This window comes from Leptosomus discolor, chromosome 2 (assembly GCF_034619465.1).
Source record: "Leptosomus discolor isolate bLepDis1 chromosome 2, bLepDis1.hap2, whole genome shotgun sequence".
NCBI classification, from domain to species: domain Eukaryota; kingdom Metazoa; phylum Chordata; class Aves; order Leptosomiformes; family Leptosomidae; genus Leptosomus; species Leptosomus discolor.
This window is the reverse complement of record NC_141392.1, coordinates 67,766,588-67,792,356: the sequence shown is the minus strand read 5'-3', so window position 1 is coordinate 67,792,356 and position 25,769 is coordinate 67,766,588. Positions and strand designations below refer to the sequence as shown.

At 40.5% G+C, this 25,769-nt stretch overlaps 1 protein-coding gene across 1 annotated transcript in view; it reads right to left on the bottom strand.

Moving 5' to 3' along the window:
• The window catches only part of THEMIS (thymocyte selection associated), a 76,087-nt gene that overhangs the window by 3,016 nt on the left and 47,302 nt on the right, over positions 1-25,769 (bottom strand). The window contains exon 5 of the mRNA XM_086461238.1: positions 7,044-7,197. Within this exon, the coding sequence (XP_086317364.1) occupies positions 7,044-7,197 (154 nt within the window). The remainder of the gene's footprint in view (positions 1-7,043; positions 7,198-25,769) is intronic.

Below are 25,769 nucleotides of genomic sequence, written 5' to 3'. Positions count from 1 at the left end.
AGTAACCAACCCATCAGGACCCTTGCTTGAATGAAACCAGTGCTAGAAACGCCAACTCATATACATATAAGGCTGCACACCTAAATGCCCCTGGCTGTGACGATAATACAGTTTTATAGCTGCGGTAAACGTCTCAGTTCAGGATTTATGCTGCATAAATGAACATTCAACCACATAATTACATTTAGTGTTTATTTGTGCCTAACTTGCTAACAATGGTTGTGGATTATTATGTGCAATAATATTGTGAACTAAACATGGTAGAACCACATCCTTATTTTTGCACATCACTTAAGTGAAAATGCACAGAATGGAAGGCACATGCAAAGTCAAAGCGTTTTCATGAACAGTAGTATTTTATTTGCTGTGAGCTTGGTTCTGATGCTCCTCAGTGCTAATGAGAACTAATTCCTTAGGAAGTGCTACCAAAAGCTATTGAGTGACAGCAGAATCAGAGCCCATAAAACTAACGGACTCTTCCTTGAGCTGGTATCCATCAACATTCCTTCATATATCTTTAAAAACTGTTAAGTCACACAACCAAAATATTTCATATATTTCATATACAATTCATGTACAGGTAATGTTTCTCTCCCTCTGGAATCTACTAACCCACTGTTTGGAAAAGTTTAATCTTGAATTTAGTTTTTAAAAAACCCTTAAATTTCCTGAGAGAGACATCTGTTGACCTCTTTCACTGTCCTTTTGTATTTTAATTTTCTTCTTTGTCACTTCTTTTCCATATCCTGGTTTTATTGAGTTCTTGGAGACTTTAATTTCCACTGTTGCACTACTGCCTCTTTTTGTAAAACAAATCCCCAGTGTATCAACAGCTCTTGCAGATGAGAAAGGGGCTGCCACAAGTTTTAAACACTCGCATGTTTCAGGCCCCATCATACCTTCCTGCAAGAGGCTAAGGAGAAGGGCTCAGGGCACTGTCAGGGACCCCCAGGCCCCCAGGCGTAGTTCTGCCCAGGGCTGGTGGAGGGAGTGCAGCCTGACAGCACTGCCAAGAGAGTGGGCGAGGTGGCTCAGGTGGAGTCCCCTTTAGTTACACATAACACTATGATACCTCCTTCTTACAACCTCTTCTACAAGCTCCTGCCTGGAACCTCTGCATATTACTGCAATTAAAATCAGTCATATCTAATAAACAAGGGAAATATGTAAGGATACAGAACCTTCCTCCTTTCCCCCACGGTACAACAAGTTAGAGTTTGGTTAAAAAGAAAACTGATTGAATATGTTTAAATATAATCTACCAAAATATACCCACCATCCTTTGAAATTACATGATCTCCATATTTTAAGTCATTTTCTCACTTTTTTTAAGCTTATCTTAGAAGATGTGTCAGTCAAGAATAAGTTTTGTGTTCACAGTCCAAAAAACAGTAAAAAGTACCCAATTATTTTTTTTAAAAATAATTACAGAACCATAGAAGCCAAAGGATCTAGTAACAGTTTTGTCCTAATCAAAGACTGAGCTAAAGTGTGGAAGATGGAGAGGAGTTGTCATACATGCATACAGTAAAGGATTCCTAATTCATATTACTTAACCCTATGCACATAATTCAGAATGCTAACATGAAATCCCTGTGACATCATCAAAGAAAGATCAGCTTTTTTCAAAATAATTCAGATTTCTATGGTTTGCTTTAATTTTGGGGGGATAGTATGTTTAATTCATTTTAATATTTGATTTAGAGCACAGCCCCATAAGGAAATGTATTGCCCCAACTGTTGGGACAGCAAGCTACAGCACAAGGGCAGAAATTTCTTAAACCATCTTCATGGCTAATTTAGTAGACATTATACTTGCACCCCAAATTGCAATCAGAAGGCCCATTCCTTTTTCTCTTTCTCCAGCCCAGTGGCTTCCTAAATCAAGTGCCTATAGTCAGAATATATAAGTATCTTCCCTAAATTCATAGAATCACAGAATCATAGAATGGTTTGAGTTGGAAGGGACCTTAAAGACCACCTAGTTCCAACCCCCCTGCCATGGGCAGGGTCACCTTCCACCAGACCAGGTTGCTCCAAGCCCCATCCAACCTGGCCTTGAACACTGCCAGGGAGGGGGCAGCCACAGCTTCTCTGGGCAGCCTGTTCCAGTGTCTCACCACGCTCGCGGTGAAGAATTTCTTCCTAATATCTAATCAAAAGCTACCCTTTTTCAGTTTAAAACCATTACCCCTCATCACTATGCTCCCTGATCAAGAGTCCCTCCCCACCTTCCCTGTAGGCCCCCTTTAAGTACTGGAAGGCCACTGTAAGGTCTCCCCGGAGCCTTCTCTTCTCCAGGCTGAACAACCCCAACTCTCTCAGCCTGTCCTCATAGGGGAGGTGCTCCAGTCCCCTGATCATCTTTGTGGCCCTCCTCTGGGCCTGCTCAAGCAGTTCCATATCTTTCTTATGCTGGGGGCCCAAGACATGTCCTGGTATCAATGAACAAAGTGAACATAAACACTTTTTTATGGCAGACTGTAACAATTCCAGAAATCTAAGACATGAGCAAGAAGATTAGGTAATGTTTTAGAAACTCCACTTAGATTAAATTTCAAGGTTAAAGAATAACTGATACAGCAGATTTCTGATGAGAGTTATTGTCCTGCAGAAATTGTTACTATTTCTAATTAATTCAAACTCAGTCAAATATAAGAAAATAAGGTAAATTTAGTGTCCAATTCAGGTTTAATTGCAACAGAGGAAAAAGTTTCAATTTCTCAGAAACACAGATAATAGAATCCTATATTTATTAACATGAACTCTGTAAGGAAAGATACCAGAGGCTTTAAAACTGAAAGAAAACATCTTGCTTTTCTTTTCAGAACTATCTGGCCTTTGTTAAGAAATAGTAATTGTCTCTGTAACTTTTTTTTTTGAGAGCACAGATTCAACATCCTTATTAGGAATTTGAAACAGGTTGGTGCTTTGGAGGGTGGCTTAGCATTCACCAGTAGAAGTTTAAAGATTAGTCAGTGAATGGTGCGTTTCCTCCCACTCAAAACCCACAGGAGCTTGTCTGTGTTATTAGTCTTGAGATATTTTCTAATCCATTATCTTGTGAATTAGCAGAGCATGGTATCCTTTCTAGAACAGGCAAGCTTGCTGCATGCAACAGTGGACCCATGGGGATCCCTTGGCTGGCCACGAAGAACTGCTATATCATCTAATCCAATCTCCTGCATAATTCTGCATTTATCTTTGATTAAGCCAAACAATTTTGGACTACACTAATACACATCTTTCAGAAAAACCTTTAGCTTTGATTTGGGTATGTCGACATACAATCCATCATAGCTCTTTGGCCTAGGTTAAATATGCCTAGCTCAAACTCACACTGTACTCAAAATTAGACAAAGTTTGTACAGGGATATACTCCAAGGCAATCAAAGAAGCAATTTTCTAGCCTTGCAAAAGAAGAAGCTTTATGATACTAGCTCTTGATTTTCTATGTGTGTACTAAATATGCACTAAGAGTTTGTTTGAAACCCTCAGTAACAAAGGCTATTCTTTATCTCATCTTCTGTGAGTAGTCAAAATTACTACAGCATATAGGATGAACTTCAAATTAACTAATTGCAACTTTCATGAGGAATGAGGCAGGAAATGTATGATAGACGTGCTTTTAAATCAGAAACACGGCTAAGAACTGGGCTAGCTGGGAAGAGTTAGTGCTGTGAATCTTTGCAGAACCAGAGACAAGCAAGCTTTCAGCAGCCCTAACACCATTTTTTCTCCAGTACTCTTGGCCATACACCTAGAGCTACCTGCAAAGCACAGGTCTCCAGCCATAAACTCATGGAAATAGATAGGAAAAAAACGAGTCTCACAGATATCTAAAGTTTAAAAGAAATGCATCTACTGGAAGCAGGAAGAATTAAGTCAGCTATCTACTGTTATGATTCATGAGTGGGTCTCAACCAACAGAAAAGAAAGCTCTACTTTCACAGAAGAGATACCACAACAAAGGCTAGGATCTTAATGGAATGAAGGGCAAAGGAAATAGAGCAAGAACAGCTAAGAGAAGGTAATTTAAAACTTGGAAAAGTCCCTAGAAAAAGCTTTCTTCTCAATTATAGTGTTTCAGAATTAAAAACAAATGATTAATTGGCCAAAAAAATAGACTTGTGCTATTATTATTGTTGTTGTTGTTGTTGTTGTTGTTATTAAAAAATAGCAAATAAAAATCAAGTTCTTTTGGAGATTCTGAAAAAAGTTTATCAAGGACATACAAATAAGGCTTAATGGGGCAGACAAAAGTCTAATGCTACTGGATCAGATTAGTAAAGACAGAGTAAGCAGGCAGACTCCAACCGAGACAGATGAAACAGTCAGCAACACTGCCTTGTTTCACTGCAGTGCTGAAACTTGTTCAGTAGAAGGTACAAATCAAGTTGCAAAAGTCCAAGTCTGTTTTCTAGCATCCAGAGCTGAAAACTGCATGAGCTAACAAGCAGCATGAAGGAGAAGGCAGAAATTTTGCTGGTAGCATGGCTAATAGAGGCAGCCCTCTGCCTAGGGACAGGTGAAGAGCTCACTGAGAGCTTCTGGGTCAGGATTTAGTGGACAGACCAACATGGGCGACACTGTTGTGGGTGTCTGCTACAAACACAGTGATTCATTAATGGCATGGATGATGGGGTAGAGTGTACCCTCAGTAAGTTTGTAGATGATACAAAACTGGGAGGAGTGGCTGAGATAGTTGTGCCGCCATTCAGAGTGACCTGGACAGGCTGGAGCACTGGACAGAGAGGAATCTCATGAAGTTCAGTGAAGGAAAATGCAAGGTCCTGCACCTGGGGAAGAATAACCCCATGCATCAGTACACGTTGGAGCTGACTGGCTGGAAAGCAGCTTTGCAGAAGAAAACATGGAGGTCCTGGTAGACAAGCTGACCATGTGCCTGCAATGTGTCCCTGTGGCAAAGACGTCCAACAACCAACTGGGCTGCATCAGGCAAGGCGGTGCCAGCAGAGATCCATTCCCCTCTGCTCAGCACTGGTGAAAGCACACCTGGAGAGCTGGGTCCAGATCTGGGCTCCCCAGTACAAGAGGGACAAGGACATTCTGGAGTAAGTCCAGCAAAAGGCTATGAAGGTGAACAAGGGACTGGACCATCTGCAATAGAAGGGGAGGCTGAAAGAGCTGGGACTGTTGAGCCTGATGAAGAGAAGGCTCAGCGTGGATCTTATGACTGGGTATACCTGATGGGAAGATGTGAAGAAGATAGAGCCAGACTCTTCTCAGTGGTGCCCAGTGACAAAAGAAACACAGTGGCAACAAATACCCTCACAGTAGGAAAATGGTTCCAATACAAAGAATGGAAAGACTAGATGATACTCCAGTCCTGTTATTGAGCTGAAGCCTCAGCAGCGGTAGCTCCAAATTTATTTTCTCAGCCAAGGGATCTCAGTTTAGAAATTACTGCATAGTTCCTGTAAGAGGCACAGGAAGTGACTGTACAACTCCAATTCTCCCTGTACGAACTGAATGGCTGCTTTCAGAAAAATCTTTGAAAAATCTTGACTGTAAAACCATTATGTGACTTTAACCTGTGTAGTGTTCCCTGTCGGTGAGGCATCTAAACTCATGAAGTAAAGCATCTACACGAGCACTGACTCCTGTGCTTATGAATAAGGCAGTCCTCTACATAAACTTTAAGCGTGGCTTACTTCAGTAAGGATGCTTTGGTCACGTTTTCTTCAGGTGCCTCCCCCCCCCCCCCCTCCCGCCTCCACCCCATGCCGGCCTCACCCCACAGAGGCTAACCCATGCAAATGATCCAAATGATCCCTGTAGCAAGGACAGCGGTTTTCAAAGTCAGGCCCCAGTGATTTGCAGGCAGTTTCCTTGGCACAAAAGAGTACATTAACACATCTTTGCATTCATTTTTTTTCTGGGGTTTAACTAGGGGATACAATCCTTCGTAGGTGCCAATATGGAAGCTTCACCATTTACCCTTACAAAATCTAATCAAATCATTAAGCAGTCACAAAATGGAGTCTGCAGAAAGACTTTTTTCAAAGCCACAAAACAACAAAATTTGGATTACCTTTCAAAGCAGGCAGACACCAAAACACCTTTCAAAAACCAGTCCCCAAATAATCAACTTCCACAGCAATAAGGATTGGTGAATACACGCCACAGTAATTCTTTACTATAAAAGTTGTTTATGCTGCATTTGGAAGTTTCAGTATGTGTAGTTTTGAATAGGCAGTCCTTTTTAGGAGTCTCACACACTGAATGACAAGACAATAAAGAGAAACTTTATGGGAAGCTCTTATATTGATAACAGTTATCAGTTAACAAATGCTGTGAGGATGAGTATTCGTGCTTTAGTCTTCCAAATGTTCCAGTGTTGAAATTAATATGATGTGTTCGTATTTCAGATATAACCCGTGACTGACAGATTAATGAAATCAATTGAGTGTTTTAGATTAACTGTAAAGACTTTTGGATTTGTCCTCCTATCTAGCTTCTCAACTTCAGTATGTTTCCTTTCTGAAAAAGGAAAAACCTGAAAGATAAGTAGAAAAACTAACCAGCTATCAAAAATACTTGGGAAACACAAGCAAATGGTGACTTTAAAAACAATTATCAGACAAGTAATTTGCTCAATATTATTTTTTTCTACAAAATACAATAATGTGAGTTGAAGACATCTTCATATCTTTAATGTAAATTGCTTGCTTGTCTTTAAAACCTGTTGGAATCAGTGTTTTTTGTAACAGATTATGTGTAAGCATCATCCTAAAGCAAAAGGAAAGTACATCTTTTCTACATGTCTGTTCTTAAAAACTATTGAATATTCATGCTGCAATGTCAAACAGAGTTTAATACCATGCTGCTGTTGAGAGCTTGGATGAATTTGCCTTACGGCATTTATGGAGGAAGAACAGAAATGTTCACTTTTCATCTCTTTTGACTAAGCCACAGATTCCAAGTGAAATCACACAAGATAATCCTATATGTAAATTATTTACCAGGGCTGGGGTTAAGCTTTGTTATATTAGTAATTCAAACCATAAAGCTTAACTGACCTTTAATCACACTGGTTTCCACTAATGTAGCTTTCCCAGTCGTGTCCTTCTTATTCTCACGATGCACCAAATCATTTTGACAACTAACTTGTAATTCCGAAACATCAGCAGCTTGATCTGAGCACAATTTCTTGTTGGTGTCTACACAGAAATTCTGAAATTACATAGAAGGGCACATTGACTTTACATGTAAATTTTTTTCGCCAAACTAGATGCTTTCAGAAATCTGACACTTAAGAGTAACATTCTTGGGTTACTTCTATGAATTTTCATCACAAATCTGTTTATTGAAGTCATCAATCACATTTACCATAATGATTGTCTTTGAGGCACGTACATCATAAAATAACATGACCAGAAGGCACTCTAGGTGAAAAAATTATCTTTATAGAGTCTTGCAAACACAAGGAGGGAGATTTACGTGTCCTTTTTGGTCGATACAGATTTCTTTCTGATTAACTATTTTTATTGTATCAATCGTTCATTTAATGAGTTCTGTTTCATATTATATCACAAATTCATATAAAGTCTGACATTTCAATTACATTTATCTTGTATCATTCATAACATAGTGAATGTCATTAGACAACAAGCACAGACAATTATGGAGCAATTAATTTCAGTGATACATTTCCATAATTCAGTTTTGGTTTGTTTTTATTTTATTCTAAGGTATTTGTCATAAATACTTTCAGTCAAATACATATTTTTCATCTGTGTAAGTAAGAGTCAATTAGAAGTGTCAAAAAGTGTATCCAGTGGAACTATATAGTAGCTGCAGTGTAGATACAGTCCAATTGCAATCATTATACCAGCGAGTACGTGTTTTAAAAAATAACCAGTATAGATTTTCCATTCAAAATCAAATGTAGATTTTCCTCAGCAATGACAAAGCCCATCCCATTCAGAGAGAGAAGGTCACGTTGGTAAAACTTAAGAGTAGCTACACAGAAATAAGTGTCTGATCCCACAATTTGCAAAAGCACAGCACAAGTCCACATTTTATGACAATCTCCCCCTTTTGCAAAAAAGGTATCAGCAACAAGAAAGTCACTGGTAATTGAAACAGAAATTTTGAAAGAGTATATTAAGAAGAACAGATGAAGCTCCAAACTGTAAAAGGTACGGACAATTTTCCTCAGTGGGTGCATCACGATGTGACATAAGTGAAAGACCCTAATTTTTCAGTTAGAGGAATCTACAGTAGTATTCTCCATTTTCCAAAATAAACACTGCAAGCTCGATCTGCAGGAGTTACAGTATGCAATGCATGTTTGTGCAGTACAGGCTGTACAATGCTGGCTAGTGCTCTCCTTGATTGCAAAAGAGCCTCTGAGGTCAAGCAAAGCTTTAAGCAGTGATGTAATTCACAAAAACCTCAGAGATTTGTACAAAAAGAAATACAGCTGAGAAATATTTTGCAAAGCGGACAGAAATGTCAGAAGAAGTTCTTCATAAGAGAGAATTAAAACAACACAATGGAAAAGGCACTGTTTAAACCAGGACGATGCTCGGCTGGTGTGTTGTAGAATAGCTTCACTGAGGTTACAGGACCTTTGCCTTTCTTTCACCAGCACAGCATGGCCTTTCTTCCATCTCCAGTTTTTTTCTCAATCACCTGCACCTACACATGCCTGTATGCACCACCTGTTTGTTGCCAGTCTGGCCCAGTAATACGAACACACACTTTACAGGTAGTTGTCAAGAAATGTCTACCTTCTGCTCAGGGAAAATACATGCTTAAACAACCATTTTTCAAAGCTGTCACTAAACTTGCCCAATCCTCAGTATCAGTCATACCTGTTCATCACAAATGAAAGTTCTTGGGAAGGGCACAGAAACATTCATAGGCAGACTCTTCCTGTTTTCAAGTTACTGGGAATACTTAGCACACAGAAAGCTTTCACTTATAAGTCAGCTTTCACGTAACATGGGAATCTTAACTTAAATAGTAGATATAAAAAAACCCACTTTTTTTTTTTTTTTATCATGAATTCTCTTATTTTCCAGTCAGGTTCTTATTTAACATATTAATCCTAGCAATCAGTATAATGAATGATTATATTGCATTGCCTTAACCAACTTAAAACAAGCCTTGGTATCAAAACAGAAAGATCCCCTCATTAAGAAGAATGTACCTGAAATCTGTGCTAATCGTATCAACCATCAGCAAAACCACACACTGGGATACAATGGTTACCTGGGGCACCTCAAAAACAAATTAAAATACACAGAACTCAAACATTCAAAACCAAATGGGGTTACAGAAACTGAACAGTCACTTCACTATATGCTGAAATCTGATATCGCTTTAACATTCTTAATAGCACTATAGATAACAACTATACTAGAGACCAACAGAGATAAGATGCTTTTTTAAAGTATACAAGACTGAAGTCTTACAGTTGTATTTCAAATACTAGGCAGGCTTAACAGCACAGGATTTCAATCTATGTGGAGTCATTGTTCCACTAACTTAAATAAGTCAGGATATCAGCTACGGTTTTCAGTACTGTTACTGCCAGAAGAATGACTAATTCAGTTAAGAACTCATGATCTGAACTAGAGTCATTTGTTATAGCAGACTACTTGTGAGGAAACCCCAAAATCTCAGCATTTTGAAAATCCAACCAACAGCTACTGCTGTGTGAACTAAAAATTTTACCCCAATGGCTAAGCATGCCCTGTTACATCTCTAGGTTCACTCATTGTGCAGAACCAACTCAGAAGACAAAACACAAAGCCGTAAAGGTAAGGTAGCCTGTTTGCACAGTCCCCCTCAGGAAACAGGAGGTGTTATATCAAACAGGATACAAAAAAGTGTGAGAGCTAAGGCGAGAACTAAAGAGCTGGGGATGCATCACGTTAGTAAGAACAGAAGTTTCGGCATTCTGCAGAAGTTGTAAGTGAGTGCAGAGTGCATCAAAGATGCACGAACTGAAACCACTGCAGTAGCAAACTGAGTTTCAGAGCGAACTCTTCGAATTAATTTCCCTTAATTACCTGAAAAGCTTAATGCACTTCATTTGTGTGCATGTGAATTCTCTTCTACAAGCAAGGCTTCCCTCCGCTTGTCTGCTCCAGAAGCAGTGAAATCGGACAGTACTTCTTATTCTTACAAATGGCACTGCAGAAACAGTAATGCTTTGCCTATCTACAGCCCCAGCTACACAAAACTTGTTCAAAATGCCAATTTCCCCCTGCAATTTAGGCATATGCTAGCATCCTTTTCTCACAGCAACAAGGTGCGTTCTCCTCTGACTTCAAAAATTTGGGATATTAACAGTTGTCTCTCTGTGAATATTTCTTTCATCACTATATCCAATTGCTTTTTGAACATTTCTGTTATCAACATCATGTGGCAATGAGTTCCGGAGTTCACTTCTGCATTGTGTAAAATTTCCTTCTGGTTGATTTTTTTTTTTTACTGCCCTACTTCATCATTTCATGCTGCTGCTGTAATCCCTCTCTATTCATTTCCTCCCTGCATTCAGGTTTTTACTCTTTTTCCTGAGCCACCTCTTCTTCAGGCTGAAGAGTTTCTTGTCTATTTAATCTTCCCTCTTACAGGAGCCAAATTGTAATCCGTGATGCACCAGCTCCTGAAATACCTGCTTCTTTGCAAGATACAACACAGAACTACTGAAGGCAGTCTATATACCATACATACTTCAGACAGCAGTATTTGGTCACAACTACTCAGTACACCAAAAAAATAGCACAGGAGTTCTTACAATTAAAAGCAACTTTGGAGGTGCCCAGCAAAATTAGTGTAACCTCTGAGATAGAATAGCAGAAAGAGAAGCTCTTAAAGCAAGTAAGAAAAAAAAAAAAAAAAAAGGCTGTTAAATCTGTTTACAAAAAAAGAAAATACATGTGTTCATAATACGCACTATTGTTTCGGTTGTTTTTCTTCTTCTTCTTTTTTTTTTTTTTAAAGGAAAAAAAAGCCTCAACAGCATCTAGAACATTCAGAGTAAAGGAGAAACAACATTTGTTTAAAATACAGAAAAATGTGGGAGTAAATATGAAACCAACAGCTGTCATAGTCTCTGAAAACGCTGTGAGAGATGTAGTGGCATAAACCAGTCTGACAAAACTATGCTTTTCCAGACAGAAAGTCAAGCTGTTATGCGATTACAAATGACTCTAGTGAAGAGGAGTACTCATTTGTCAGAGCAATCAGTGCTGGACATGGCACTACACCTTTAGAGTACATTTATTATGAGTCACCCATGCTAGTAGATACAGATCATAAACCTTTTACTGCAATCTTTAAAGACAGCTTGGAGTGGCACTCTTTGCTGCTTCAGAAACTCAGGCCAAAGCTCTACATATGTATCTTTGCTTTGGTATACACTGCACAGGTATATTTATCTGTAAAATGCTTAATTTCTGCATGCACCTTTCCACCAGAAAAAAAGCTGAATACACAGAACAAAAGCGTGATGGATGATTTTGCAGTCCAAACACTTTTCACTGTTTGCAGACAAAAAAGACAATTTATCTCCACGAGCTACAAATGAAGATTCTGTAAGAGAGTCACACAGCACTCTATTCTTGGGGAAGCCCAAACCAGACTGAACAAAGCTTTAGCTTTTAATATTTTGGAGAATATTTTAAGGAAATTATGAGAGAGAGGTAGAGAGAGACATATCAGTCTAAGAGAGACAGGGCATTCATAGTTGCTCATTTATAGAGAAGACTTCATAAGTTTTAGAGCAACCTATAGAATGACAACCTACCTATATAATTTTGCTCCAACCCCCATTATATCTGCATGACTGTCTGCAGGGACAGTTTGGAACTGCAGTGAATCAGAGAATGATCACAGGTTTTCATTCCCCCGTTGTATCAATAGAGAGCCAGAGTAAGTGCTATCACAACCAGAGCCTTAGACCGTCCTGAAACACAGATCTGAATTATCTTCTGCTTTGCAAAAACATAAACTAGAGTAACTACAGTCTGGAGTAACTGGCCAGATTTACACCAATGTTAGCCAAAATTTCACCCACTGTATGACTAGAAGTAGGAATGGGCGCTTCTACCTAACAGATGGGAAACACAAATTCAACTAATGGGAACACACACATGGAAACTGCTGACACCTCTCAGGAAATTTGCGTTATTATGGCAGACAGTTAGGACTGATTTATTCCACTTGAAAAGAAACAATTACCTTTAGATTATTACTGATTTGTATCCCAAGGTAGCCTTCTTGCATGATCTATTGGCAAGACAACTTATCTTGCATATCAAGGTAATTTTTGCAAGGGCACAGTGTACCCATAGTTATGGGTACTGACAAGGGTCTATGATTTTGTAGTAAAAGAATTTTAACAGTCTTCCCCATTGCACTGATTCAAGTACATGATATCAAGCCTTCATTTTCCACAGTCCATTGGAGTGTGGAAAAGGAGAAGAGCTAGTTAGAAGATGCTTCAGAAAGGCCATGGGCAATAAAGAGGACCCTCATTTAGCCTTATTAACATACCGGACAGGAGCACTTTGGAGAATTATTTGCCTGCAGAACTCATAAGGTACTATAAACTACAGATGAACTATTTTTGCCAAAGAAGGGGTCAAGGTTATATCATTTCAAAGGCAGGAACAAAATTACACTAGTTCCTAAGTTCTTCTCTGCCTAAAAGGGACCTGAACCATTTGATCAAATTAAGATTTTTTTGATCAGGGTTCAAGCTCTTAACACGTTTCTCCCTCACAAGGTACTTTCTGTACATGCTTATAATACCACAATTAATTTGACTTTCATTGTCAGTAGCCTGATTTTTCCTGAGGATTAAAAAGGGGGAGGGTTCAAAGGATGTATTTTAAAAGTGGTATTTTTCCTAAGAGTAGGGACAGAGTTAGTTGATCCTTGTTCAGAGCTTGTTTAAGAATATTTGTCTGTAAAAACCAAAACCGAGCAGACAGTCATGTCCTGGCTAAATCCATTTCGACAAAAATAAGAGCGAAAAAAGTATCAGACTGAATGGTCTTGGAGGCACCAGCGGCAGCGGACCGCTCCGCCTTTCGCCCGACACGCAGTTGACCCCGGAGCTTGAGCAAACATGCCGGCGACTCAAAAAGCAAAGGCCGAAGCGGGGTGCGCAGGGCGGCCCCACAGGCGCCGCAGCCCGCCGGCCGCTGCTGCCGGCTCCCGGCCGGGCTGTGCCGGCGCGCAGGGCGGGCGGGGCGGGCGCCGCGAGATGGCGGCATGTCCCGCCGTGAGATGGCGGCGTGTCCCGCCGCGAGATGGCGGTATGTTCCGCGGTATGTTCCGCCTCATGTTCCGCCTCATGTCCCGCCGCCTCCCGCCGGGCTGACACGGGGCCGCGGGGGCTTGCGTGTCAGCGGTGAAGGGACAGGTAGAATCCTGGCGTGCAAACTCTCAGGTGACAAAGAGTTCTCCTTCTGGTGCCGTCGTCTGTCCGTGTGTCGTCGTCTTCCCCCCCCCCCATTTAAAACCACAGATTTCTTCGGTTGTACCTGGGACGAGGCAGAAAGAGACTATTCTTTGAGCAGATTTGATGATTTCTTGGGGCTATGATATGTGGTGAAATGTTAAAATCTCATAATTAAACAGGCTGAGGAGGAGTAGCAAACCGGGGTGAGGGGGAGGGAGGGATCCAGCCAAGAGAGTGACCTTTAAAGAAGGGCTGTTGTATGTGCAGGGTACATGATTTTCAAGGAAATTTCATGAGGGCTTTAAGCAGGTAATTAAACACTGCCACTCTTCACTGACAGTTCCCACAGTTCAGGTAAATTTTCTACAGCTGATTGAGACAAAATAAGTTGCATTAAGTTATCATACAAGAGTGCACTGCTATTACATTCTACTAAAATTCTTTGCTTGCTCCAGAAATTCAGAGCCCCAAGATTTTTGTTCTTAATCCAATGACTTTCATGTATTCATTCATTGCTCACAGTACTCGTTTAATCATTTATTGGTGAATGAGATCTTTTTCTCTTCCAAAATCTGTTCCAGAGTAGTACAGAGTATGTCTCAAGAGATTTTAAAATGAAGCTTTGCTACCAAAGGGTCTTTTGTGTCAATGGGTAACTAGAGCTGTCAGCCTCTTTTGCCAGACATTTTTCTCCTACCCTGTGTAAGTACAAGCAAGAAAAATCAGAAAATTATGTTGGGCACCCTTGAGTGGCCTGGGACAAAACAATGCCATACTAGCCAGCACAAAATCACCATGCTTACAGCTTCAGCTATTAGTGTTTCAAACCAAAAAGACTATTTTAAAAGCTTTTAAAGCAATAGTTCAAATGCAAAATACAGAACTGCATAATGCCGTCTCCACTCCATCTCCTTCCTTTCCTCTCGCTGCTAAATACATAAAGGGGGGGAGTGCTTGGTCCCCAGAGCCTCAGAGCACAGAAGAGTTTTTTCATCTTTAGTGCAATGCATGTGATGCTAGCATTACATTCATTTTTGCAGATGTGTCTTTATCTTAAGACCTGTTTTTTTTTCTGAGTACTTTGTCTTAAGCAGCACTTTCTTTATGCAACGCATTGTGAGGTAAGTAAGGTAAGTACTGTTTTCTGCTTTTTACATGTTGGGAAATGGAAACGTGCTCTTTTCCACATAGCTTCACAAAGTGGGTAGGAACAGCTGAGGTCCCCCCAGCTGTTGCCGTTCCATACACCCTGCCTCTTCATCACCCTGCCTTCGCTGCCAGCAGCACTGCCTGCCCGCCCTGCCCAGCAGTTGCAGCCACACTCATGAGTGCTCAGCTACAGAAATTAGGCCCGGGCTTCTCAGGTTGGGCAATGAAATGCAATTAGTAGCCACCTGTGAAAATCCTGGTTTCCATGGCACTCGCGGCATGAGGAGGCAACAAAGAAAGGAAGAGAGAAGAGGACCCTTTTGTTTGATGAAGAGTCTGATGCCTTAACCCCAAGGCAAGCTTTACTCTTCTGGGCTGCTCAGCCACTAAGCACTGAAGTTCTCAGGAGAAAAAAAGCGTGCATCTGAAGATGTAAATTATTGAGGTCTGCTTCTGTGTTACAAATCCATCTCACTTTTGCAAATGGAAGTGCTTGTTTGTTCAAAGACTATGAAATGTTGCATTTTGTGAAATCACCACTCAAGCAGAAGATGCGAATTCTTCTCATTTATCTTAATGGGACATTAACTGGAAATTTAATTACAAGGGAGAGCTAATTATCTGCAGGTTTGCCAAACTGCAGATGGAATCTACTCCACAGAATGAAATCTGAACACTGAAGCCGATGCGAACATAAATGCAGTTTAGTGTGGAGAAAACTTGAATTGAAACCAAATGAAAAGAAGAACGAAATTTCCTGTAACTCCTGACACCCTCAGATGAGGCACCCGTTGCTGCATTGTTCCCCAGTTTGAGCTAAACAGTTAGAGCTGTCTCTCCCTCAGTCCTCATATCTTCTGTGCCCCTAAAAAATGAAATAACAGCCACGCCGGTTCAGGTCAAAATGCATCTCCCTCAGTACTTTTTCTTCACCGTTGCCCTAAGCAGACATCAAGGAAGAGTAAGGACAGAGCAAGGCGATCTGCTACCTCCAAATACACTCTCAGCCTCTTACTATTTTCAGCACAAGGAATTTCCTGAGTTTGACGTGGCTTCTTATTAACCCTCAAAGGATGTAACTTCCAAGTATTTGTCCAGTCTCCCCTTGAACTCCTGATCCACTTCCAGCCTTGTTCTGGCTCCCCTTGGTCTAAATGTATCCTGCCCCATTTCCTCTAATTGTGGCCCTGCAGAGAGTGGGGAGGGGGAAGGGAGAGGGGGGCAAGATTTTTAAAATAAATTGTTTTCAAGTTCTTACTGCTTTGCTGCCCTTCCTAGCATAAGTCTGCAAGTCCGGCTGCAGAGCTCACACTGTGCTTCCTCTTACTGCATGACAGAAAACGCTGCACGTGGCAGACAGCAGCCTCAGGAAAGCAGCGGGACATCGTGTTCGTAGGAATTAAATACTTGGGACCAGATTCGGATCTCAGAAACTGAGTGTAGATCTGGAGTCACTCCCTGCAGTTCAGAAGCATTATTCTGGATGTATTCAGTCATGGATGAATTCAGCATCAGGCTTCTTGTTTTTCAAAATCATTTGGTTTCCAGGCCACAGTGAGGAAAGTAACAGCAGGAGCAAAAGGAAAAATGGGTTATTTTGTTAGTAAAATGCATTCCTATTCTGACAGGTATTTCTGCAACGACTGGATCCCTTCAAGAATTTTACCTTCTCACACGTATACACATATAAATGTACACAGAGGTATGAGTATGTAAATATTTCAGCTTACCCGCTAGAAGCTAGTCTGTTTTGGCAAAAAGAGACTATTCTGCCCCATTTTTCGCTTCCCTCTTTGTTCTTTAGTCTCTGACATAATTTCAAAGCTCTAACACTGAATTCACTCGCAGCTGTGTTAAACTGCACACCAGTGGTTAGCAAACCTGGCCAAGTCACAGGGGGTTTTGGTTTATTGTCAATACTGAAAAATGTCCTGGGGAGGAGCTGGATTCTTCCTCATCAGAAAGGATGTTCACATCCTGGAACTTCTGGCAAATTGGGAAGTGCCTAGCGCCCAGAAAAGGTTCACTTCTAGTTACAAGTACTTATCAAAACTGTTAAAAGGGACTTTTCGGTCTGTTTCTGTTGGCATTTTAGATTTTGAATTTCCTCAATTCAGTGCAGGAAACAAAAAGTAAGGGGAGGGAAGGCTTGCAAGGACACTTGCTCCCCAGTATCAAAATGAAACCGTGTTGTACAACGTGCCCACTTCTGCCTCCCACCCCGCTCCCTGAGCCACCCTACCTCCTGGGCGCTGGAGCTGGCTGGAGCTATGGGAGGTCTGAGAGTTCTCCCAGGGTTATCTCTATGGCAAATGGCAGACCCTGGTCACCAGCCCACTTCACAGCCAGGCTGTAGATTCAAACCGTGGGCTGCCTCGGTACCAAGCTGTGAGGATGAGAATTAAATGTCCTCCTCTGCTCATAACTGTTTTCCAGTGCTTCTGTTATATCCGCTCCATTTCTAGGTTTTCTCCAGAGAGTTGGGTTTGTAGGACAGACTTGGCACTCCAGCGGTCTTCAGAGCTATGTCTCTATGGCATTTGTAAGGCCTTTAAGCCAATTCAATAAAAGATAGGTGAGAAGAGAGGATCTGTACAAATCCCAACCTGTTATTTCTTGTATCAGTGTTAAAAATTGGCTTGCAGAAAAACAACTGGAAAGTCATCCTAGTAAGCAGCATGGAAGACAGATGGTGGTACTTCTCTCATAAAATAAGAAATGTCAACTAGCAGAAGAAGGTTCATAGTCAGTCATTTTACATTGTATTGTGGAAGTCAAGGCCTGTAATGCACATGTTCATCTTAATGCATAATGGGTTAGTTCATAGGTCACAGATGAACCTACTATACCACAGGCTTCTTCCAACAGCACCACTGTTCTTTGCCTCCTGTATCTTCTTCCTGGTGCTTATATAGCAATTATGTGTTTTCTTCCCTTGCGGTGACTGTAGTGGTGTCCTTGATACTCATTTCTGTTGCTTCTACAGGAACTATTCTGGAGACAGTAGTTACTCATTTTCAATGTATTCTGTTTATTTAGTACACTATTAAAAAGATGAGCATAAAAGTGTACCCATCATCTGTACTGCACTGCAGAACTATGGCTTAAGTTATAGCTAAAGTAAAATACAGGTAAACTAAAATTCTCCCAGTATTGCCTCTGAAAATTATACTGGCTTTCACACTGAAACTGGAGCTAAATCAGATGAGAAAGAATTAAGCACAATCTAAATCTAAAATTGTTTCACAACTACAAAAGACATAAAACAATGGAAAAATTGTATACGGGAGAGAAGAAAGAGGAAGTCAGTTAGGAAAAAGAAGTTTTTGCTTTTACACAGTTCCTCAAAGTTATTTCAACTGGGAAACAAATTACGTGTTATTTTTGCAAACATGAATACTCTTGTGTAAACCAAACGCACACTATTCCATGTTTGGAACTGAACATCTCAGAAAGGGAGTGCAAAAGGGACCTCCAAACTGTTCAACACCTCATCCTCCTTCCATGCCTTGCAAATGCTATGTGTTTGTATTTTATGATTGGTAAACAAGCACGCCTAACAACGAAACAACATGGAGTCTTGTCAGATACGCCACAGTGCCTCTCCCAGCTCATGGTGAAAAGCAAAGCCTGTGCTCGCTGCGAGGGACTGCCAACACGGGATCTCAGAGTGAACAAGAGCTCTTCAACAGGTCTGTGAGGACACATGCCAGCAACTCAGGTGGACTGGCTAAAGCAGCGGTGTGTTGTCAATTTTTTATCCTGTTACTCCAAGCCGTTGTATTATTGTTCTTGAAGAGGATCAGGGACCTATGATTTAAGTTCTTAAGAGAGCTATCAGAACCAGGGTGTGGAAGCATCTGATCATGAATGTTGAGCGATGCCACCTTGGGCCTTCATGGCTTCTGCTACTGCTGAACCTCCATTCAAACTCCCTCTGCAGGAGTTTAGAGGGTATTGATAACAGTGCAATCCTTTGCAAGCAGGTAACAGACCCTCTGATGAGTTTTGAGCCAGTCTTCAGCCTGGATCGCTTGATTTTTCAAGACTGCCTGGCTCAAGATAGCGTGCCCAGTGGTGAGACATGAGAGGGTACCCCTGACTTATCAGCTGGAACAGGTCAGCTCCTGCAGACCACCAAGGAAGTTAAGACAAACTTGAAGGTATGAGCAATTTGTCATCGTTGCTCTGATCTTTTGGATATATCATACAGGGCAGGCAAGTACTTCCAGTTGAGACAAAAGGCCTGGGTGAATCACGTGGTGAATATAAGGTCTGTATTTGGTGATCTTGTTAATGTTCTCACACAATCCTCGGGGAATATCAGTCTTCAAGCTTACAGGAAGGACCAAAAGATCTCTTTCATTCTCAGTCCCTGGGGCAATCTCTTGCTTATGTTCTCAGTGTGTGGCATTATCAGGACCCACCTTGTCTCCTGTTGAGCTCCCCTGGTGCTGATGATGAAGCTGACAAAACTCTGTTCAAATTAAATAGATTTCAGCAAACTGATCGCCGCTGCCTGTTTTACGTGTGCAGTCATGTTCCCAGTCACCTGTCTTGAAGCAGACGGTTTCTTTGTTGTCCACCTGCCAGCTATGGTAGATTTGATGTGAACAGTCCATTAAGTAAATATCGATGCTTTGCAAGTATAATTAAGAGAATCATGCTTTTACAAGACCCAATAGCTGTGGTTTATTTTTGTTGGACACAGAAAGATCTGTGATAAAATCTTTTAAGGTTGTTATATATTTAGGTAATTTTTAGACCTTTAAGGCAGATTTTGTTCTCAGACAGCTTGCTTGACAAATAGGTCTCCTTTCACTGCTTGTCTCTTTCTGATATGGGACAATTTCTTCATTATAGAATGATACTTCACCTATCATAATGGTTGCTTTGCTTGGGTTAAAAATAGGAGAATCGGGATTTCATTAATCTCACTGAAGGTTTTTTTCTCACATCTGTTCATTAAGTAGCTCAAAAAGAGAGCATGAAATTTTAGCCATGTTAAGTATGCATTTGTCTTAAAAGCTAATGATACCCTAATAAAACCTCAATTGTTAGTTCCAGCATTCTGCAGATGACACTAATGGTTACACAGCCCTGAAAGTGGATGTTGCTTCTCCCCAGTTCACATTCATTTGTGTTCAGAATATGTCCAACTTCATGAAACATTGCCTGAACTTTGCATATACTCTTCATGTACTAAACTAAGCCTTTAAAATCACTTATTTAATTTTTTTCTGAAAGACCCTATATGCGAAAGATATTCTAAATGACAAGTATCTGCATTTCCTAACCAAAATAATGAAGCAAATAATTTCCATACTGCATTTACAAATCCAAAGAAGACATCCACACAGGTGGATTATTAAACAGCTGTTGGCATCGATAGTCCTGCTGTGTCCTGTGTCTAGGCACAGACACAGCTGTTAAATTCTGAGCTGTCAGGGCAACCATGTACATCTTCAGAGGGCTTTGCCACAATGACCGCAGAGATACACCAGATAGAAGATTCTTTGAGCAAATAAATAATTGCTTAGTGGACAGTGCTTCAAACTATTGACAAGAAAGCACTTTTCGGTTTGCTCTGAGGTCCAAGAGCTGCATAACTCTCATGAGTTTGATCACATAGGACTGCTTTGGTTTTCTAAGCCCACCTTGGGAATTTAGAAAAGGTTTTATTTCTGCAGCCTAAAATTTTATTCAGTCTTTGAACCAAGCTTAATTGTTCATTTGCTTTTCAGTTCAGCAGGCAGCCTTTAAAAATATAATGCTGTCTTCTCCTGAGGCTTCGTGCACAACATTCAGATGTCAGCCAGATCTTTTTTCCTGGTGTGAATACTTTCTTCTCCGGAGCTGGAAATTGAGATGACCTCAAGCAAGCTCACAGAAAGTTTTAAAAGAGATTATGATGACATCAATCTTGTGCCAGTCTTGAGAGGTAATATTTGTAGTTCTATTACCTGCAAACATGCAGACTAGACTTCTCCTCAATGGTATGTGTAACACATCAGGTTATTAGCAGAACTTTCAGAGGAGCTTGTAAGTAGCATCACATGCTCATCTCCAAGATGTACCACCTCAGGTCTTGTGCTTCAGCTCCAGGGGCAAAAAGAAGAGCATGTCTGATCAAACTAGCAGCGTTGGCAACAGCAGGACCTTTTTTCTCAGCTGAAATGACTGCTGATCTCCAACCTCCTCTCATTTCCTTCATCTAGTTTGCAAAATGGTGTCAGGCAGGAGAGGAGGAGACTGGGCTCTTGGCTGAAGTGGCAGGAATTAGTTGTTGCTACCTCAGGAAACTGCCCAGCACAGGCAGTCAGAAATGTGGGGCTCTCTCCAGAGCTGTTCACTTCTGTGTCTTTCACCATAAATGCAGATTGTGGAGGTACAGTGCTGTAGAGGACATCGAGCAGATGCAAAAATGTTCCAGCACCAGAGAGACTGGGCTGTCTCATGGCCGTGCCTTCAGCCAGCTACCATGAGCAGATCAGGACTGCTGTAGATCATACAAAGAAAGAGGCGTGTGGCAGAAGTGGTCTGAGCTGAAACAAAATGGCAAACCTGAAATGACCCTGGCCAAGTCTCAGAAAGATGAGGTGGCCGGTGCTTGTTTCAAGCTGGTTGAAAAACAGCTTGCTGAGAGTTTAATGAAAGCAACACAAATTCTCAAAAGCATTTGGCGGCGTTTGGCTATTGTTGTCTTCTTGACCCAGTGAGAAACAGATCAATGCAAGAAAAATATCTAATCAGCTGGATTAAATCAGTCTATTAAAATCAGCGTGTGTTCTCATGTGAGTACAGCTATGCACATGCGTAAGTGTTTACAGGAGCAGTGCCTTGGAGGCTTTGACCACGCCAACACATTCACACATGCTTGAGTTTACTACGGTGAACAATCCCATTTGGCAAATGGAAAGTCTCACTGTGGTATTGTACAAGCCTAACAGTTGGCAAGATCAGGACCTTGGACTCAATGTTTTCTACAGCGAAGCCTATTTTTGGCACCAAGGAAATGGTAGAATGTAGCCAAATAATCTATCAGATACACAAATGCTGTGTGTCTTAAACCAAAAAATATTCAGAGAAGGAACTGTGTTTTTCCACAGATGAGGTCAGTGTTTAACACATTGTGGGTGCTACCAAAATTCAGATAATAAATAGAGAAAATAACTTGGCTTCATTTATTTATTTGCTTCTTTGTGGATTTATGAGAAGGCTAACGAATAAAAGAAGAAAGTACAGCTTATTATCATTAATTCTGTGGTTTAATAGTCTTTTATTTACTTAGGTGTAGAAAACTTTAAAACTAACAAATCCATCTTTGTTTTTTGGGTGCCTGCTAACATTTGAAAGCTTACATAAATAATGCAGATCTCAGGTTAGCCTCACCCTCGAAAGCTTATTTCAGCTTCTTGGATAACTAATAAGATCAACAGCAGGTGACACTGCATGTGACAATGGCTCTTGGGAGAAAATTCTCTTTCTACCTGGAATTGGACTAAAATCTCTCATTAATTTCACATGGATCATCAGAGAGCATCTGTTAGGTAGCTACAGTTTGTGGATGACACAACCCTGCTTGCCAGCAGAAGCCTTCCCTTCGGCACCACTCATTTCCTAAGACATACAGTCCCAAATTCTGCATTCTTGACTGAAACAACATGCTGTGATTTAAAAAGCTGTGTCATAGGCAACCTGAGGATATCCCTGATGCCTCCTTCTGAGCCAGAATTTATTGGGTCAGCAACTTCTGGCTCCTAGCCCATTTGGCTACCTCTATAACCTGCATGTTAGCAACAGGGAAACATACCCCTCTGTGTCAGTAACTGGCTCCCTTTTGAGCCCCCATTTTACATTGGCATAGCAAAAGAAACTTCAGTGCAAGCAAGAGCTAGGCCCAGGGAGGAGTGAGAAGCCACACTTGCAGTGTAGAGCTCTTTGAAGCCAGTGAGTTTCACTATGCTCTGGTTTTAGCAAACATTTGCAGCAAGTGGTCTACGTGGTTTTGTGACCCCAAAGTTTCATTTTAAGTTTGGGGGGTTGGGTAAAAGAAGACTTTTGTGAAGAAATTGGGTGAAATATTTATGCACGTCTTTGAAAGCTACAGGAAGCCTTCACTGAACTGCCTGGTTTCTAGTCCAAAGTAGTATTTCACTGTAATTTTCCAGTAAAATTTCTAAGAGCTTGAGTTTTGATCCATTGTAAATATGTTTGAGATGATTAAAAAAAAAAAAAGCAGAAAGAGAAGATCTTGTATTTTAAACCAGTTTATTTCAATATTTTTAGTAGTCTACTAGGTTTGCAGATTAATTTAGTAAATGTTGCATGAACATTTTCTAATGTCTTAGAACTTAATGTTAGTAAGACTGCAGTTACAAAGTTTCCTTTATTTTATTTTTTTTTCCCCCTGGAAAAATGGTGTGCAACACTCGTATAGTGAGAAGAAGAAAGCAGAGGCTATAAAATACTCTGCTGATAAAAGCAGTATTACTGATAGACATTTCTAGGTTTAAATAATCCTCATCACATTTCTCTTACAAACTTAAGAATATTCTTTGCAGCAATTTCATAATGCAGCTATCTAAAATTTCTATATTAAGCTCTGGATTCAAGCAGGTATTCATTTTTTGTGACTTTACAGGTACAATTGGTACATTGCTCCTGGCAGACTGGCAAGATAGCACACAGGAATTATCTCATTTAACTGTAGATCAATGCCATGACTGCAACTATAAAATTGTAGGCAAATTGTACAGTAACTACAAGGTTATTATCAATCACTTTTAGCTCTGCAATGGCACAGGAGAGAGGACAGATACTGTAATAGGCTCTCTGCTGAGTACATTTCATTAATATACTCTGTGTTCTTCCAGAGTCTTGCACATCTCTTGTTGCCGATAGCTACTTTTGTCTTGCTAGTGATAAAAGTAGGGAAATCAACCCAGGTTCAAGTAAATACAACAGGATCAGTGATTCTTTGCTTCTAATAGATGAAAAGTTTTAGTTATTTATTATTTGTTAGAAATGCAACACGTGCACATTTAATAAAATCAACCAGTATCTTTCTGCTTTCACTTGGTAATTATTAGGTCACAGCCCTAAGTGGAAGAGAAAGCAAACCCAAAGGTCTATAGTGGATTTCCAGTGTAGGCAGGCGTTACTTTACTGAACATGGTAGTGTTATAGAGGCGTAAAATCAAGAGGCTGGTGAAGGCCCAATACTGTTCCTTAACAATTGATTAGATTTTAACACAAAACTCACAGAGGCAGGAATGGCATGTTTTGTCACTGCTGCTCATTATCAATGGCTGCAAAGACATTTAAAGGTTTAAAGCAGTACTACAGGAGGGTAGACTTTATCCTTTGTCGTAATCTTTTTTGCCCATCTCAAATATTTCGTTTTAAAATTACCTTTTTAAAAAACATTTATTTCATTCCTGACCAAAATCCGTCATTTCAGGTAGTCCTCTGATGCCAGTTCTCTCATGGCCATAGTGGAATTTAATGTTCTGGGCCGGGGAAACAGTTGTAACATACATTGTCACAAAAAGGTCTTTTGAGGATTTTACTCCAGAGGAGAACTGAGTACAGTAGTCACTTGCTCCAGGATTTCTTCTTACCTGCCTATATTTCATTTTTTCACTATAAAGAGAGGAAGAGGAGGGGCTTCCAGGAGAGTAAAATGACAAATTTATTCCTGATATCAGTAAAAAGGTGGGTGTCATTCAAGAAAGAGCTCTCTGGTGATGATCTCCAACTACTTCAGAATCATTTTGTAAAAATAATACCTAATAGTATTTCACAAGAATATTCTAACACAGAACTTCTCACTACGCTTTGATGTGGATGTATAGGGACACATTACACCCTCGTGACAAGTGCATCCTTCCAAGGACAGCATTAATTGAACCTGAACTGTTGGCTTAAAAATACTATGGTAGTTGTGAATGCAGTTTATAGGCTGATGGTTTGACAAACTGGATCTCAGTCCAGTCTATTTTTCTCCCCCAAAACTGCAGAGAAAAATTCCTGTCCAGAGATTTAGTTCAGGACAAAACAGGTCTGCTAGCCAAGAAACCTAGCCACTAACCTGCTGAGTGACTGCAGGCAAGTCATCTGCTGTCTGTTCCCTCTACCATGCGTTCTCCATCTATTTAGAGCATAAGGATGTCTGCTGGGACTGTCACTTACTGCATGTATCTGCAGGGCTCAGAGACCCCAAGACCCTTCCTCTACATGGGCCTGTAGGTGATACAATGACTGTAAATATCCATGCAAGGGTTCTTTACCATCACACCATTTCCTAGTGGAATTTCATTTCATCCAAATATACCGCTCTTATTTTCCAGTGACTGGCCAAGGCAAGTCCCCAGGTGTGAGAAGCCCTCCAGCTGCCTAGAAACTGAAGCTACAGACAGCTGCAGTAGTATCAAATATCTCCCCAGGATCCTTATAGCTAGCAGTAGTCCTTTGTTCTCATCTCTTTTCATATTACCCTTATACATTCCTCTTGTATAGTCAATATTAACATGAAAAATGTGGAAAAAAAATCAAGCTTGCCTTAGTTCATTTGTCTTGACAAAATAGACACATACATGCATAAATATCTGTATATTCATAAAATATGCATATTTTGAATATGAAATGCTGGAAACCTTCTAAATGAAGCAGAGGTCTGAGGTCAGAAAACTTACACTAAGTTATGGTTATGGTGCAAAGAGGAGTTGATTTAAATATAGTCTGCCAATAAAGAAAACTGTTTTCATTTCTGTACATACTATTTGAAAGAATCCTGTCTCCAACAACCTACTTGTCTATCATCAAAAAAACGTGTCCTTGCAGAATTGTGTTTATCTGAACCCCAATATATTTAGACCTCTGAGAAAACATAAAACTGAATCCTCAAGACAAAGACTTGCCTTTTGTGAGGGTTCACTGTATATTCTGGTCACCATGACAATAATTACCAACCAGCTCACGGTGTTATCTGAGACATTGTGGGGACCTGACTTACACGAAATAGAAACCAGAATGCAGTACACTGTATTCCACTGGGCTGCGAGGCAGGTAAGTATCGATGAATATCAAGATTAAATGACAGGCACAGAATCAAATACTAGTAGGCAATAGGATCAGTTCATAGCTTCCCCCACTGCCCATAATGTCT